General features: G+C 49.4%; 1 protein-coding gene across 3 annotated transcripts; it reads right to left on the bottom strand.

Moving 5' to 3' along the window:
• Window positions 1–4,665: 4,665 nt before the first annotated feature.
• LOC141570582 (uncharacterized) lies at window positions 4,666–16,191 on the bottom strand. Of its 3 annotated transcripts, none has more exons than XR_012494747.2 (4): window positions 14,284–16,191; window positions 12,377–12,491; window positions 11,499–11,912; window positions 4,666–5,680 (listed from the first exon to the last, which is right to left on the bottom strand). XR_012494747.2 is itself a non-coding variant. In XM_074327686.2 (4 exons), exons 1-4 carry the CDS (start codon window positions 14,580–14,582, stop codon window positions 5,382–5,384), a joined length of 945 nt encoding a protein of 314 aa, XP_074183787.2. In that variant the 5' UTR covers window positions 14,583–16,187; the 3' UTR covers window positions 4,666–5,381. The 3 variants fall into 3 exon arrangements, 1 of the variants encoding a protein (XP_074183787.2); XM_074327686.2 differs by having other exon boundaries at window positions 11,499–11,704; window positions 12,377–12,517; window positions 14,284–16,187; XR_012494745.2 differs by having other exon boundaries at window positions 4,667–5,680; window positions 12,377–16,188.
• Window positions 16,192–16,429: the final 238 nt, after the last annotated feature.

Genomic DNA, 16,429 nt, shown 5'->3' with positions numbered 1-16,429 from the left:
GCTATTCCATGGGAAAGCCACTTCCATCTGATTTTCGCCAGAAAGTGATGGGGAAACTGACCTTAAAATGGTTCCCTGTCACGTGGAACTGAGCTAAAATGGTGGCCCCAGTGGAGAGAGAAGTCCCCAGCCTAAGTCCCAGCCCACTTCCGCATAACCCCCTCCAAGCCACACCTTGAGCCAATCACCAGATGACACCTACCCCTTCCCGGACTCAAGGAAGTCCCCAACCCATAAAAACCTGCTCAAAACCTTGCTGGGGGCTCAGTCTTTTGGGAAGGATCCCGCTGAGCCTACTGGCGTAATAAAGCTGTGTTCTCCCTGATCTCTGCGTGCTGCTTGAGTTTCTCAGTCCTTGCCATTTTTTCTGCAACAAAAGGTGTGGGAACATCTGCCTCTACAAGGCTCACGGGGCCTATGCAGATGGGCCCTGCGCTCACCTCGCCTCCTGCTTCACAGGAGAAGACCTCAGTTCGTGGTGGCTCAGGCCCTTTTATTATGACCCTCCTGCCCTTTGATTCTGAGCCCCAGCCTCCTCCTCCACCACCAGCCTGCAGCTCTCTGAGCCTCTCCACTTTAATAATAAGTGTAGCGTATGTAGAGGCAATGGCCACCCATGGCCCCCTAACATCTCACATGAAGGTCACTGTGATCCCCAAAATGTCCCAGGAAAAAAAATGAACTCTATCTCAGAAATACTAAAAAACCACCAAGAATATGAAATCACCTTCATAGTTTGGGAAATATAAACATAGTTCTGTTTGTGCTACAGCACATTTTTCACAATCAGAAACTGAGAACAAAGAACAGCTCTAAGAATCACATTATGGAACGGATGCCTCTCCCCATCATCTCTGTCATGCTGGGCCTCTGTCTGAAACCGCCCAAGGCAGGTCACCCCTTCCAGGCTATAGAGCCCACAGGACTGGTGGCCTCTCTCCTTGCTCCCAAGCCACAATAAGCCCAAAGTTGGCCCTGCAGATCCAGTGGCTTCAGCCACTTAGGGCCCACTGGTCCTCAGGGCTGACCACATGCAAGGAAGGTGTGGACCTGGGCACCTGCCCCACCCCCACCACATACTTCTCTTGCCAAGGAACTTGACCTGCACCCCAGGAAGCGCATCCCTGGGAATGCGAGGGGGTTATGCGGACAGGAACTGGTGATGAGGTTCCCGTGCAGGGCCTTGTTCCCCCTCACTCTGGGCTGATGTGGAGAGGCCCAGGATCCAAACCCCTTTCCCAGGTAACCCTCCCGGAGGGCTTCAAGCATCTGCCCTTACCTTGTGACTCACAGGTCCTGCACGTGGAAGAGACTCTGACAGAGAAATCCCTTTCGGCAACGGAAGACACTGAAGAACAGAACGGTGATGGGATTTGCTCCACATCACACAGCAAGTTAGCAGCTGAGCCCGAGGGTTCCTCTGCCCCCAGGCCAGTGTGCTTGTGCTACAGGATCTGGAACACAAGTGGTTCTCAGCTGCTTCAGCCTGGAATCAGCGGGGGAGCTTTAACGTCCCCAGCCCAGGCCCAGCCAATTAAATCAGACCCTCTGGGGGCATTGGCTGTGGGGGTTGGTAATTTATAAGTTCCCCCAGTGATTCCGTGTGTAGCTAGCATAGAGAACCCGGGTAGTTGCAGGCATGAAGTTTCCACCCTGACTGCAGATCTGAAGTGGGACTGAAGCAAGTCACCTTATCTTTCCGGGTCCCATTTGCAAATCACTATGTGATGATGCCCATCTTCCTGATAAAGAACAAACAGAAGGACCCAGACACTGGAGCTCCTCTGAGATCAGAAAGCGACAGGCGTTATGAGATGTGATCGAATATGGAAAGATGTTTTACAAGCTTTATGGGCTGGGGTTATTAGATTTTTACAAGTAGTCATTTAAAAACTAGTGAAGGTTGTCCTTTAACAGAAGCATATTTGGAATAAGCCCCTCCTACAGGAACCACGTTTGAATGGGTAAGGCCATAGCAGAGTGGCCGGCACACAGTAGGTCCTCAGATATGTGAGCTAAGTGAGTGCAGATGGGGTGGGAAGCCAGTGTTCTCTGCATGCACCCTGCTCTTCTAAAAAGCTTGTAGACTGCTTGACAGTCGTCTCCTCTGCTAGGACATCGAGTCCAGACCAGGTCAGTGGGCGAGGCTGCCCTGAGTAACTTCATTCGGTCGCTCGGAGCCTGGTGCATCCCGCCAAATTATGACGCACTCTCGAAGTGACAAGAAAGCCAAGGAAGCACTCACTTTCTGGTTCCGAGAATGTCAGGAGGATCGTTTTCTTGGGGGGAAAACATCATTACAGCAGATCTTTCCCCCTTGGCATAAAATAAATTAACAGTTTCCTTCAGAAGTCTTAGCCAAGATTTTTTTTGGCAAATAATCACTGGACAGGGAGTCCTGAGGGGCATGAGTGATCCCTGTGGCAAAGGGTCAGCTGAAGAACAAAACAACTGGCAATAGGGAGCCCCTGTGGGTTCTTGAGTAAGGGAGAGGCGTGAGAAACCCAGGCCAGGAGAGGAGCGTACAGGATGCAAAACAGGTGCTCATAACATATCTGTTGATGAAGGAAAGTAAAATGTTGGCACATGGACCAATGGCTGGTACCCCTGGAGCAGGGGCCCACTGTCCAGATGTGTGTATGTGTGAGCGAGTGTGCATGAGCATGCATGAGTGTGTGCATGTGGGCATGTGTGAGGGCCCGTGTGCATGTGCCTGGACCGGAGAGAGTTTGGGGCTCTGGAATCAGTCCAACCTTGTGTCAGTCCCTCCTCTATCACCCTCTTTGGGCTTTCGCTTTCTTTTCTGCGAAAGTGAGGATGGAGATAACGTCTTCTCATACAGTGTAGTTGGGAAGATGAAATGAGATAGTACACATGAAAGCAGAGGGCACTGACCAGATAAGTACAAGTTTCCTTTCCTCCCTTCTTTCCTCCCTCCCTCCCTTTTTCCTTCCTTCCTTCTTTCCTTCCCAGCTCACAGGGCAGTTGTGAAAAGCACGTGAAAAAATGCTGTGATAGAGCACAGAAAACTGCAGCCTGTGTGACACCTGCATCCCTCACTCATTCAGTCATTGCCTTGTGGACAGAGTTCCCATTCTACACACCCACTGTATCCCCAGCTCCTAGCATGGTTCCTATACTGACACAAAGCAGATGTAAATATTTACTGAGTGGATGGATGGATGGATGGATGGATGGATGGATGGATGGATGGATGGATGCTGGGGAGACTGTAGCCTTTGCAGTACTTCCAGAGGCCACAGAAAGGCTCCCACCTGTTGGGAGAACCTGGGCAGGGTGAGTGGCAAGGGCCTGCCCTGCGTAGTTCTGCTGCCCTGCGGCCCAGGCCTGTGAGCTCCATCCCACCTGTGTCCTCAGACCTGGGCAGCTGCGGTTTGTGGCAGCAGACAGTCTCGAGGACTACTTATTCTCCTTGCTCAAAGGGGGTTTGTTCTTCTGAGAGGTAGATCCCATTCCTCCATTCTCATAACGTTTAGGTCACAGAGAGAGGCCTCAGGCGTCAGTTGTCTATCTTTGGAAATGAGTAAAAGGCATCACCCAGATTTGTTTCTGGGCCTGGAAAATGTTCAGGGAAAGATTTATTTTTGCAAGTGGACTTTTGCCAGACACAGATGGTATCTTCCAGGAAAATGCTAGGTCCTTGCTAATGAGAGAAGAGAGTCAAGGAGCAAGGCTGGGTATTTAAGTCCAAGGCCATCGCTAGGGAGGACTGGGGTCTACAACAGCACCTCCACAGCCAGGACGGGCTGAGAATGTGGCTCATAGAGGCCAATTAGGGTTTCAGAGTGCATAGCCTGAGCACTTGTCTCCCATGGAGGAGCCCCCTTTCTCACTTCCGGTAATGGACCAGCCCACCGTACCCACAGCTGCCCCAACAGCTCTCTGCACAGTCAGGTGGAGACTGGATTACAAGACACCAATTTCCATTTCAAATGCACCAGGAAAGTCTCTATTTAAGGAGCCCGTGGTCACCCATCGTCTGAGACAGAGTTACATGATGCCGCACCGCTTCCCATAGTGACGGGAAAGGGGTCCGCTAAGGCAGGACGAGCTCCTTGGGGTGAGGTTTTCCCTTCAGGGTTGGAATGAGCCAACCACAGAATAGAAGGAGGGTACCTCAGGGGCCCTCAAGCCCTCCAGTGTGTTCACTGACACCCAAGATGGAAGCAGAATTGAGTTCACTCACCTCCTAGTAGTAGCTCATATATGAAAACCATATCATGGAGGCCTGGGGAGAGGAGCCTGGGGGCCCTGCAGAGCCCCTTGGCTTCTTGTGGCCCCGTCCTCTTCCCCAGGTCTCTTCTGGGGACCTGGGTGAAGGGGGCGCACAGGGAAGAAGACACTGTTGCCCGGTTCTTACCCACACTTGGGGAGCCTCATGCATGTGTTTTTGGCTAATGGCTTCTCACCTGTTCGCCAGGATCTGGACTCTCCAATCCGAGGACCCTTGGCTTCACAGGGGCTCTAGCCACTTAGACTCTCACTCTCCATGCTGTCCAGAGGTAGCCCCCAAACCACCGCCTCCCTGCCTTCCTTCCAACTGTGTGTGTCCTCTTTGGGTTTGACAGTCCTGCTTCCCTGCACCCTGCATTCTGTAAAGTCAATGAGGGGGGTCTGCAAGCTATTTTCAAGATTTCAAAAAGCCCAAAGGAAATCATACATTTACCTCAATGAAGTTCTCAGACTAAATAAAACATTAAGTTTATTTGCTTTGGGCTGGAGTCATATCAACTCAGTGTGGTAACAGTGGTTATCTTGGCTGATCAGAAACACTAATTGGCAGTTATATGTCTTTGATGAATAAAATTCAAAGAAACAAATTACTATTCAATAAATGTAGTTTGCTGGGTAGATAAAAGCTTTCAAAACATGGAATCCCTTGAGGAAAGAACTAAAAAGGATCTTTCGTGGTGAAAGGGGTGGGAAACTCTGATTTACACAAATGTCATATTTTCGTTAAAGCAAAGCACGCACATTTTTCCATAGGCCTTTGAAGCCAGATTTCTCATTAGTGAATTTTGACTTCACAGCATTCCTATAAATAATACATTGTTCATGCCAGCTTTTCCCAAAGTGTGATTCACCAAACTCTAATGGGTGCTCCTTGGGAGTTCATAGGAAAAGACCCACGATCCAAGGAGTTTTGGCAAAAACTAGCTAAGCCAAAGGAAACCACTTATGGGGGATTTTTCAGCGCTCTTAATAGATAATATGAATCAAGAGTCTCCAAGAGGGAGATGGGGTAAGCAGTGCTCCCTGCCACTAGCTGTGGGATCCATATTTTGAGCCACATTCTGAAGTAACATATGTTCCACAGAGCACACTTTGGAACGTGCAAGATTATGATGGCAAGGGTGACCCTACTGACAGCCATCTGGACGGACGAAAATGAAGAGGAGAAAGATGGATGAAGAGATATGGAGAGGGGAAGAATGAAGGGAGGCAGGCCCCAGGGAGGTGGGGATGCAGAACACAGGAATGCCAGCATGTGTGGCATCAACACTTTGCTCTCTTCCTACACCCCCTGCAGAATAGAGATGGGGACACATATGCAGCAGGTGTGGTATAGGCCCCCATTTTATCCCAGTGCCTGGAGTCAGAAGGAACAGCTCCAGTGGCTTGGGAAGCCTCCGCTTCCTTTGATTTCCAGCGTTGTCTCCTGTGAAAAGAGCAGGACGTTTAGGAGCAGTGTCTCAACAGCCTTTAGTGAAACCCACTTTATAAGATCCTACCTGACTCCTCACTTCTTTGGGCCCTTTGAGTCCCTCTTCCTTCCTCTGAGGCCACCCCAGCGCCTACATGCAATCTCACACAAAGCCACCTCTTGGCTTGCCAGCAGCACAGATGACACGATTCTCAGTGTGGACGGGTGGTTGTGGCTATGCAATATGTCCAGATGCGACATGGGAAAGTAAGTGACACATCCAGATGTTTCCCCCACACAACTCCAGATGTGAAGAATCTGGAACAGTGCAGAGAAGGCCAGTATGGGAGGGGAGGCTGGAGCCTTGTGAGGGCTTCTCCAGGAGGATGTACAGACATGGGGCTGAGTTTCCTTTGCAAGGAGAGAAAAGGAGTTCATACTCAAGAGAGAGGAAGTAGTGCCTTGCAGGTGGCTGACTGGGGAAGGAACAGGGAAAGAAGGAAAAAGATGTAGTATGTTCAGCTCCTATAACATGCCAGACCCTTCCACCCATGTTCTTTTACTTCATCCTCATAGATACCCAGGAAAGTAGATTTCTTATTTCCATTTTACAGATGAGAAAACCAAGGCTCAGCAAAGCCTGTGGATAATAACTGACCTGTCTGGCCCAAAGTCCCACAAGCTGTTCCTCTGTTATGCTGCCTGTAGGAATTCAAGAGACTTGACTTGGTTGAAGGGACATGGCTTCCCAGCCAAGAATTCTGTGAGAAACTCCAGAAGACACAGCTGAGAAACTTTGAGGAGGGAAGTTACAAGAGGAAGCCAAGAGAGACATCTGTGGTCCTTGCTTCTGCAGTGTCAGAGGCAGAAAGTGTGAAGCAGTGACAGAACAAGCAAGAAGGTCAGGTTGACCCCCAAGGGTAGCTTGTGCATGAAAAGAAGAGATCACTGACCATCTGGGTTGTGATATCTGAACCAGCATACTTTGAATAACAAGGATGTGCTTAATGAATTCCTAAAAATTGTGACCGGGAATGATCGAAAAGCTTCATTAAAAAGAATCTAGAAATCATATCCATTAGTGTTTTCTATTTGTGTAGAACTTTGATCTTTGTAACGATAACTTCATACCTATATTCTCATCTTATTTATGTTAATTGTCCTGGGAGGTAAGGGGTGGGTACGTAATAATTACTGTCTCCACCTGACAGATAAAAAATTGGCGCCCAGTGAAGTAGGAGAAAAGGCATCCTTTCAGCCTGAAAACTGGGGATTGACAGAATTCCTTACTTGTCTACACTTCTCCATACAGTGCAATATCCAATCTAAAAACATCTCTAAGAAGAGCCATTCAATGACTCGAATTGCCAAGCCCAGGTAACTAACATTTGTGGTAGAACTAGAACTCGAGTCTCCTGGCACCGAGTCACAGAGTCTTCCGCACCTGCCCTCCCATTTCTAGATTTAACATAAGAAGATTTCTAAGGCTTTGCACACCAAAATGGCATCCTGTCTCTGGAAATACTTTCCGGTGTACTGAGAGGTGGTCCTTAAAAGTCGCCTGACCAGGGTTCGGTGACTTCATGCACAAACTATCTCCAGCGCAGGCAGTCTGGAATTTACCCAGAGGTCTTCTGGAACCACAAGCAGATGACTGCCTAGCAAATTGACCCTGGCACTGGCGGTCAATTTAATGCCAGTGCTTCTTCCCAGTGACCTCATTCGTTGAGTCAGACTTAATTCTATCACAATCCTCTGAGCAAGAATCCAAGCCGCTGGATGGCATGTCTCAGAGGCATTCTCAGCCTGCGTACTTATTATACTTGATCGCCTTAAGGGATGGGAAAAAAGTTCTGTCAATCAGCAGTTGCTGGGTTTCAGTGATATATCACTTTGGCTGCCTTTTTATTTTTTAGCAGTAAATTTAACCAAGTACTTCGAAATGAAGATATTAATTCATCATTAATTTTCGGTTAATGTTGTCATTAAATATTGGTAGGGGTGAGTGAAATTGAAATCTTTTTCTGAGGTTATTCTAAAATCTCTGCTAGGGACAGGCAGCCAAGTTAGGTTAGAGCAGTTGAATTTGGGGACTCTGCTTGTTATTGACCAAACAACTTCTATTCCGTGGGAATAGAAATGGGCTGATTATAAAGTTCATCATATTCCCTCGGGGATAGAGACAATGCACATTTTAAGGCAGAAGAATAGACACTTATAGAGTTATCAAGTCAACTGGTTCAGATAAGGAAAAAAAGGAATAAGAAATTAAAATAAATAAGCACTTTCAAGCCCACATCAGGAAAACAATTCTTTTTAATTAAGCAAGAAATTCAAAGCACAAAAGCAAAGAAAAGGGGCTTAAAGACAATTTCTGTCAGTGTGAGGTATTTGCAGGAAAGAATTAGGGCAACCAAGGATTATTATTTTCTTAAGCTTTTGATTGAAATCTCAGACTTTTATCCGTTCTGCAGTTAGAAAAATCAAGAGACAAGTGGCCCAGTCTCCCTCAACGGGAAACTAAAGGCCGAAAATAACCTGGGGCTCTTGAAATTCCAGGGGGAAAGTCAGTGGCTGTTCAGCCAATCACTTTTTCCTACTTAGCTTCATGTCTTGGCCACATGGGCCCATCAGATAATTTCCGACCTCCACACTTTCCCTTTAGAGTTTTCTCCATTGGAGTTGCCCTCTCCCTGGGGGTGTAACTGGAGCCTTCACTCCTGCAGGCTCACCTTTCAGGCCTCCTTCAGGCAGCTGTGGGATTGCTGTCTAATGGCCACAGCCTCTCAGGACAGTTGGCAGGAGAGCCAACTACCTGGGGCGGGCCCATTTCTCTGTCTTTACCAACAAACCCATGCAAAGGGCTGCCGATCTTGGCTTTTGAATCATACCAGTAGTTTCGTTCACTATCAGATAAAAAGAATTCTAGTAAAGTCTCCAGCATTAACCAAAAATTTATTTCTATTTTACCATGGGGGAGAAAATCTCTTGGCTGTGTGGGGAGTGCCCTCTTAAGCCCACATGGCATGAAAAAGAATGAGTAAGAACTCCATCTGCTCACGCAGAGGGATTTTCATGATGTATTTATTGTTCAGTGAGCAATACAAATGGCCGAGAATTTTATCCAGTATGATTCAACTCTTGTACTACAAACAGTGACAGAAAAGGAGTGACACCCCTAACATGGGAATACGTGCGCATGCACAAGCAGAAAAGGACAAGTTTTCAATAGCCATGACCTTAGTGATAGGCTTCGGTAAAGGGACTGGAGGCACCTAAGAAAACACGCTTTGAAGAAAGCGCTTATAAACAAGCACAAGTATTCGTGTGGTCATTACAGGTGTTCATGTAGGGGTCAAATGAAAAACAACTTCAAGTTCAACCTTAGAGTTTTAGTTAAATTGTGGTACAAACACACATTGCCTTCTCTCCTGCCTGTCGATAAAGACAGAGATATGGGGGCAGGCGTTCTGATCTGAGGAGGAGGAGCAGTCCCTAGAGGTCAGGGGGAGGGGCTGGATCTCTCCTCTTCCTCCTCCTTCCTCTTCCTTCCACTTCCTTCCTTGGCTTCCTCTCTTCCCCTCTCCCACCTTTTCCTCAATCCCTTTCCTCTTCTCCCCTCCCTCTTCTCCTCCCCACTTCCTTTTCTCCCTTCCCCCACCTCTTCCCCTTCCCCTTTCCTCTCCCTCCTGGAAACTTTTCAGGGCTGCGGTTGCGGCATGGCTTGGTCTTCAGCCAGGGCCTGCCCTACAACCAGAGCCAGTGAGCCTCTGTTCATAAAAAGTATTTCTCCTGATTCCTGCTCTGCTGCCCCCAGCTGCTTAGAAGGCCTGGCTTCTGTGCCTAACTCTGTCACTTAGATACAGTGGGATCTGGGGTCAGGTCCTCCCCTCTGTGGACCTCAGTTTCCAGTATGCGCTATTTAACCCCAGCCTTTCTGGAGAGAGTTAATGTAGCGAAAGCCCTCTGCCCAGCCAGTCATAATGCTAATGAATGTGCAAAGGCCCTGTGGCACCCTCAGGTTAATCACTTCATCCAGCCAGACAGGCCCAGAAGTGGCCATGAAGACCTGTGTGGAGATTGGGATAGGACCTCCCGGTGAAGCTAGCTGGGCGTTTCTAACACTATTTTTAACACCTGCCCTCAGACGTTGTGAAGAGGCAAATGGAGGTGTCAGGTGTCAGCTAGAAGTGTGTGTGCAGAGTGCAGCTCTGAGGAAGCTGCTGGTGGGCCCCGGCATGCACAAGGATCAGAGAGGACAAAAGCACACAAACGGAAGGCAGTCGTCTTCCTCTTTTAAACTGCTACATTATGTCATCCCCAAGGACTGACTGTTCCCCATGAAACTACTTGTGAATCATTCTTTTTTTTCTGAAAAGTGTTACTCTACAAATGAAGGAATCTCCATAGCAACCATTTTATATCCCTGGAGCCTTAAGAAGGAAGTGCAGTGAGAGTTCTCGGCATCTTCCAAGGACCTGAGGCCTCTCGTTTCCCTAAGACTGAGAGACAAAGAAATTGGCCTAATCTTCAGATTTCAGCTGAAGTAGAAGCTAACAGGAGTCTCAAAAATGAAACAATCACCAGGGGTATCAGTGTGAGAGTGCAACTCACGTGCCTTCTGAAGAAATGTGGGGAGCACAGAAATGGATTGGGCCGTTTTGGAGGTTTGCAGGCAGGAGAGCCCATGCCATCTGGTCTCCTCTGGCAGTGGCTGGGCCTTGGCTGCAGCCCAGGCCTCTTCCAAGCTGCTCTAGGGAGACCTCCTTCCCTTCTCACATCCCTTTTTTCTCTTATGTCAGAAAGCATCCCCTCCCCTCCTCAGCAGAATGGGAAAGGAATTAGGAAAACCACCAGGTCCACCTGGGCCTCTAACGCTCATTTCACAGAGAAGAAACCAGGTGAGCAGGAATGTATGGGACTGCTGGTCCCAGTTGTGGAGTGGGGTGTGTGTGTGTGTGTGTGTGTGTGTGTGTGTGTGTGTGTGTGTGTGCATGCTTTTGCTGCAGGGTTGACTGTCTGGAAGCTTCCAGCTCCTGGAGAAGTCTGTCTTCCTCATGCCCCGTGACTGCTCCTCTTGCCCTCCCTATCCACAGGGGTGCTGCTGGAATGAACCTATTTATAGCTTTGGGGGCTTCTACAGGGCCCCTGCCAGGCAAGTGGCAAAGGTGAGCTTCCCTCCTGACACAGGGACTGTCAACACCTCCTCGCCCCTCACCCTGGACACCCAAGGCACAGAGAGGCAACGGGCCAGAGTAGTGGAAGGCACAGCCTCACCCAGCTGGAGACTGGTGCTTCTCTAGGCTGGGGCTCTCTCCTGCCTCCTGGGCCCAAGGATGCATCCCTCCCTCCCTCCCTCCCTCTCTCCTATTTGGCTCAGAGTCTTAAGTTGCTCACCATGTCCACACCATCTACCTCAGTGTCCCATTCAGGCCTGCCCTGTTCACCATGTCCAGGACTCCAGAACCTTCTCTCTCCTCACTCTAGAACCAATCCCATCCCCATTGCTTTAGAGCTTTGCATTAGAAAAACAATGAAACAAAAAGACATGATGACAGGCTGTTTGGGATATGGGCCTCCCTGGCCCTGACTCCCACCGTCCTCCAGGTTTCCCTTTCACAGCACAAGATCGGGGGGGGGGGGGGGGGGGGGGGGGCACCTGTTGCCGACTTTCTTCTCCCCTAAGACAGACCCTCACCCACAGCCAGGTGGTCCATCTGCGGGAGTTGGGTTTGCCCACCCCTGAGGTCTCTAGTCTGGGTGGGGTCAGGAGTAGGAGGGAGGGGAAGCCCCACCAACTCAGGGAAGGGATAAAACCCAGCAACCGCTCTACCTGTTTCCTGCTGGGAGCTCTGGCAGCAGACCCAGCTTTTCTCAGCTGTTTCCTCTGTGGACCGCCCATGGCCACACCTGGGCACGCTAATGCAGGTGCACTGGCAACAGCAGGTCAGGTGGGTTCTGGTGTAAATAGTGATCACGTGTGCTTGGTCCTCAACGTTCGTTCCTTTTTGTGGCACGCGTGATTCAGTGCGCACCATCCTAAATAAAAAGAAGAACGAGACACCCTCACACCCCATCCATGGCTTAAGGGAAAAAATCGTGCGAAGGACTTCACCTCTGCCTCCATCTCAAGCTCCAAGATCACTGCTCTTCCCCCTTCCTGCTCTTCAGCGTCCCTTCTCGAGCATTCATTCATTCATTGCCCATTTCCTCGGCACCTACTCTGCACCATGGCCTGAGTTTGTTGCTGGGAAAGAAACAAGGAAAAAAAAAATCCTGCCCTCAGGTCTGAGCAACTCTTGCTGGGAGACAAATAAACCCCTTGGGGAGGCTGTCCATCGGTGTGCAGGCCTGCAGACCAGGCGGGGGTGTATGTCACCCCTCCTGCTGTGGGGGTTGCCTGTGTTTTCTGGATTGGGATTTAACAGTAAGGTTTTTCAGCAGGTGAATGTCCATTGGGCAAACTTTGCCCCTGGGTGAGGATATACATAGTTGTTCATATGTGTCACCCATACAAGTATTTATTATAAATTGTAACGATATTATTATTATTAATTCCCTCAGGCTGAGCACAGCTCTATCCGCCTGGTGGGTGACTGGCTGCCTCACGAGACTAAGTCATCTGACAGCCTCTCCCCGCCCCCACCCCCATGGTGCCGTGAGCACCTCAGGGATTAACCCTGGCACTGGGAGGTTCACAATAGAACTTACCTGATGGGCAGAAGTGTCTGAGGGATGAGGAAGAGCTGGTTCCTAGAGGCACCTGGGGGCAGATCCTGGCCCTGCCCCTCCCCTCCTGGGTAGACTCCGCCCTGAACTTCCTCGTCTGTAGAACAGAACAGTGATGCCCACCTGGGGGGTCACAGACAGTGTATGTAAAACCGGACAACAGATGAAGAGTTCTCCAGGGAAGCGCTTAGGTAGAGAGTCAAAATTTCCAAGGAAGAGAACCTTCAGTCAAACATTTTTCAAGCAGCTCTGTGTTAGGTGCTGGGGCACCGCTGCGCACCTGGGAACGAGGGAATAAGGACCGCGGGGCAGACAGAATCCAGAGGGGCCAGATGAGGAGCCAGGAAGGTGGCTGCCCAGCATTCGCCCTGACCCAGGCACTGGGGAGTCATAGAAGGGCCACATGTTCTTTTCTCTGAGGCGGGGACGCAAGTGGGGCAGAAGGGCCATGCGCAGATTCACCGATGGGCTAAGCCTGGCAGGTTGTGGATTCAGCTTCTATGTGAATGGTGGCTTTGACCTCAAGCCAAGGAGGGTGGTCCTAAGGCTTAGAGGGGAAACACTGTCTCTCAGCAACACAAGGGGATGGAAAGGGAAGCTGAGCCAAAGGCTGGTCAAGAAGTCCGAAAGCCCATGCTGGTTCCCTGGAGCAGAGAGCCAGCACCCCCAGAGATGCCTTAGTGTGGCCTGAACAAGGCTGGGCTGGGCTGAGATCACCCTGGCACTGCACACAGAGGCTGGAGAGCAGGACACGCTTGACGTAGCACTGTCAGACCCAGGAAAGCTGGGGGCAATGGACTGGCCGTTGAACAAGAGCCTCTTCTAGGATGTGAATTGTGCTTTGTTCCATCCACACAGCAGCCTCAGGAGAGCTTTTCCTGCTTCCAAAGGAGGCCAAGTCCCATCTTTGACAATCAAGAACTTCTACATGGGAGTCTGGTCAAGATAGCAGAGTCGTGTTGAAGGTCAACTGTAACTGGTGGGGGTGGCGGGAGAACTTCCACATGGGCCCTAAGCTCTTTTTAAAAAAGATGGCATGCTCCAATTCAAATGTCCACGATGGATGAATGGATAAATCAAACATGGTGTATCCGTACGATGGAAGATTAAAAGGAATGAAGGACAGATGCATGCACAATGGATGGATTTTGAAAATCTTAAGTTAAGTGAAATAAGCCTGACACAAAAGGTTACATGTATGATTTCATTTTTATGAAATGTCCAGACTAGGTAAATCCATACAGAAAGCAGACTGGTGTTTGCCAGGAGCTGCGGGGAGGGGGGCATGGAAGTGACTGCTTGATGGGTTTGGGGTTTTCATTTGGGGTGATGAAAATATGTTGAGACCTATAGGTGGTAGTCGTGCAACATTGTGAATATACTAAATGCCACTTTAAAATGGTTAATTTTATGATTTTATGTTATATGAATTTCATCTCAATTTTTTTTAAAAGTTTGCAGCTGAAAGATGAGAAATGAAACGCTGTCATGGATGCTATGATGCAGCAAGGTCCCACTTCAGGAAGAAAGAACTTACTCCCCAAGCTGCTGGGAGGCTGCCCACAGCCAGGCCTGGGATGTCAGTCCCGCACCCCCAGCCACACCCCTTCCTCAGAGGGGACACCCAATGCCTGACTGACTGGAGTGGGCGTATAAAGGCCCCACCCCAGCTCTGAGGGGTCTCCTAGCCGCAGAGTACTCAAAGGTCCCCTGAACCTGCACCACAGCTCAGCTCTTCCCTGTGCCCACGCCTGCCCCCTTCTCACCACGTCCCTTCCCTTGCCAGGCGTGGGTCCCCCTAACAAGCCCCCTGAGCGCTGACCTCCATCTCTGAGTTGGCTTCCTGGGGACCCACTGCTATAGGATCCCATAGGTGAAGGTTTCTGTACCTGCACAAAGCAGCGGGACGATAATGTCCAAGTGGGGAAAAGGCCAGAACGTACTCCTTGTCGTTCCGTAGAACAGACTGTGAGGGCCCAGGTGCCGCGGGTGTTTCTGTTTTCATCATCTGAGGAGCAGGTTGGCAGAGGAGGCCCTGTTGTGGCATTTTGGTTTCACAGTTGCTTTGGGACCCCTGCCAGGACAGGGCCTCTGACCAGGAGAGCTTTGGAAAGACATTTACCCAATCACTCTGATCCCCCAGGTTACTTGTTTCCAAGGCTTTTAAAAATAGAAGTGTGAAAAACATGTAATTGCCAAGAAGCGGTGGGGCTCTGTGCGTCTGTGGCCACAGTCAAGCTGGCGTGCAGCCCGAGATGCATGAGGAAAACAAGTGCCTGTGACTCTGATGGACGGACACACTCTGGGAGTGTCACCTGTGCCAGGCCATGAATCACGTGCCAGGCAGTGGTCACTGGACAGGCCACGTTTGTGCTATAATTACATGGGGCAGTGGAGGTGTCCCCTTCATCCATGGCTTTTCGTCAAGCCTTGGGCTGTGACCAGAGGGCATTATTGCCCAGTAAACGAGGCAAAAAGGGCAGGTGGAGAGCCTGGGTCCTGAGAACTCAGCAAGCCATGAAGTCACAACCTCAACATTTCTGTGACTTAATCTTCAAAAAGAAAATAATAAAACAGCCTATTTCCACAGGTCCAAGCAGGTTTCTTTAAAAAAGGATTTTAAGAGCCTGGGATAAACCAGGGTAATATATCAAGAATTTACTTGATATATTTATTGATATATTTACTGCAACAATTTGAAATGTGTGATATTTTGCAGAATCAAGACTGACGTTTATTTTGGTGGAAATTATGAAGGCAGAGTCAGCTGAGCAAATGATGTAACCAGATGTTACTGCAGTGGAGAAACAGCAGGTTTTTCTAGAACTATGAGAATCTTCCATGTCCATATAGTAGTAACTGATACGCTAATGATACACCATTTTCCTGTCTTCATTAAGGATCTCAAAGGAGTTTTCCTGCCTGAAATTTACCTCACTTAAACTTCCACACGTGCTTGTGTAGTTTAACAGATACAATTCAGATTTCATTTTACTAATTTGATGAGGCTTCCTCCACTTAAGTGAGATAGTAGTTAGTAAAAACACTATGCCAATCATGAAAACTATTAATACATGGATGATTTTGAAAATAATATAAATGACATTATTTTAGATCAGGGGTTGGGTTGGTATTGTGGGTGAAGTGCCATCCACACTGGGCTCTGTGCCCTCGGCCATCTATTTGGATAGTCACGCTTTATGATGTCGTCCGTGTCAGTACGTGCATACCTGGATATTACATCTGGCTCCTTGGCAGGACCACCAGAAATAGGCATGATCTCCAGGCATAACTGCAGCTGGCAGCTGCCCCAGCAGAGTCGGACCCTGCATTCCAGACACAGCTACATCCAGTGAATCTTGGGCCAGCAGCCTCTGGGACTTTGTATACCATTCATTGTCTTGTGTGAGGAAGGAAGCAAGCAGTAAGAAGTATGTTTTGGGTGACAATGCCTGGGAATAACCACCTGCCTAGAAACTGAATCTGTCCCCTTTGGAGGTTGTCACGAGGGTGCTGTGGACGGGTCAGGGTGAGAGGACAAGGCAGCGACTGGGAGCCTTAGCTACGGGAGCACAGTCTGGCCCCAGCCTGGTACTGAAGAAGGTCCAGCATCATTTGGCTACTCAGGGGTTTTGTTCCTAAGAGGCAGAGGCCCCAAAGCAGCACCTCACAGAGGCCCTGGCAGTGGAGGGACAGCACTGTGAGTGTTTCGTCATCTACACATGGCATGTGGGAGCTCTAATGAAAGGGCTGTTAGTGGGCTCAGGAGAGAGAGTGTCTGGAGGCTCCCGCAAGGGCCTGAGAAATGGCTTGGGGAGCCTCCGAGGTCCTGAGTAAAGGAGAGGAAAGTGGGATGAGCCCCTGGAATGGGAGCACGCATGCTAATGAAACTTTATGGGTATGAATTTGCCTGCCTTGTACTGGGGGAGGTGAGGAGGAGAATAGGGGCATGTCAGTGTGCTTACGGAGCAAAACTGTAGGGAAAGTGACACGGATGCACAGTCTCTCGAGAATATCTTACAGAAATTCCCAGAC

This window comes from Rhinolophus sinicus, chromosome 3, assembly GCF_057876585.1.
Source record: "Rhinolophus sinicus isolate RSI-liver-muscle chromosome 3, RSI-T2T, whole genome shotgun sequence".
NCBI classification, from domain to species: Eukaryota; Metazoa; Chordata; class Mammalia; order Chiroptera; family Rhinolophidae; genus Rhinolophus; species Rhinolophus sinicus.
This window is presented reverse-complemented; position numbering and strand designations above follow the sequence as displayed.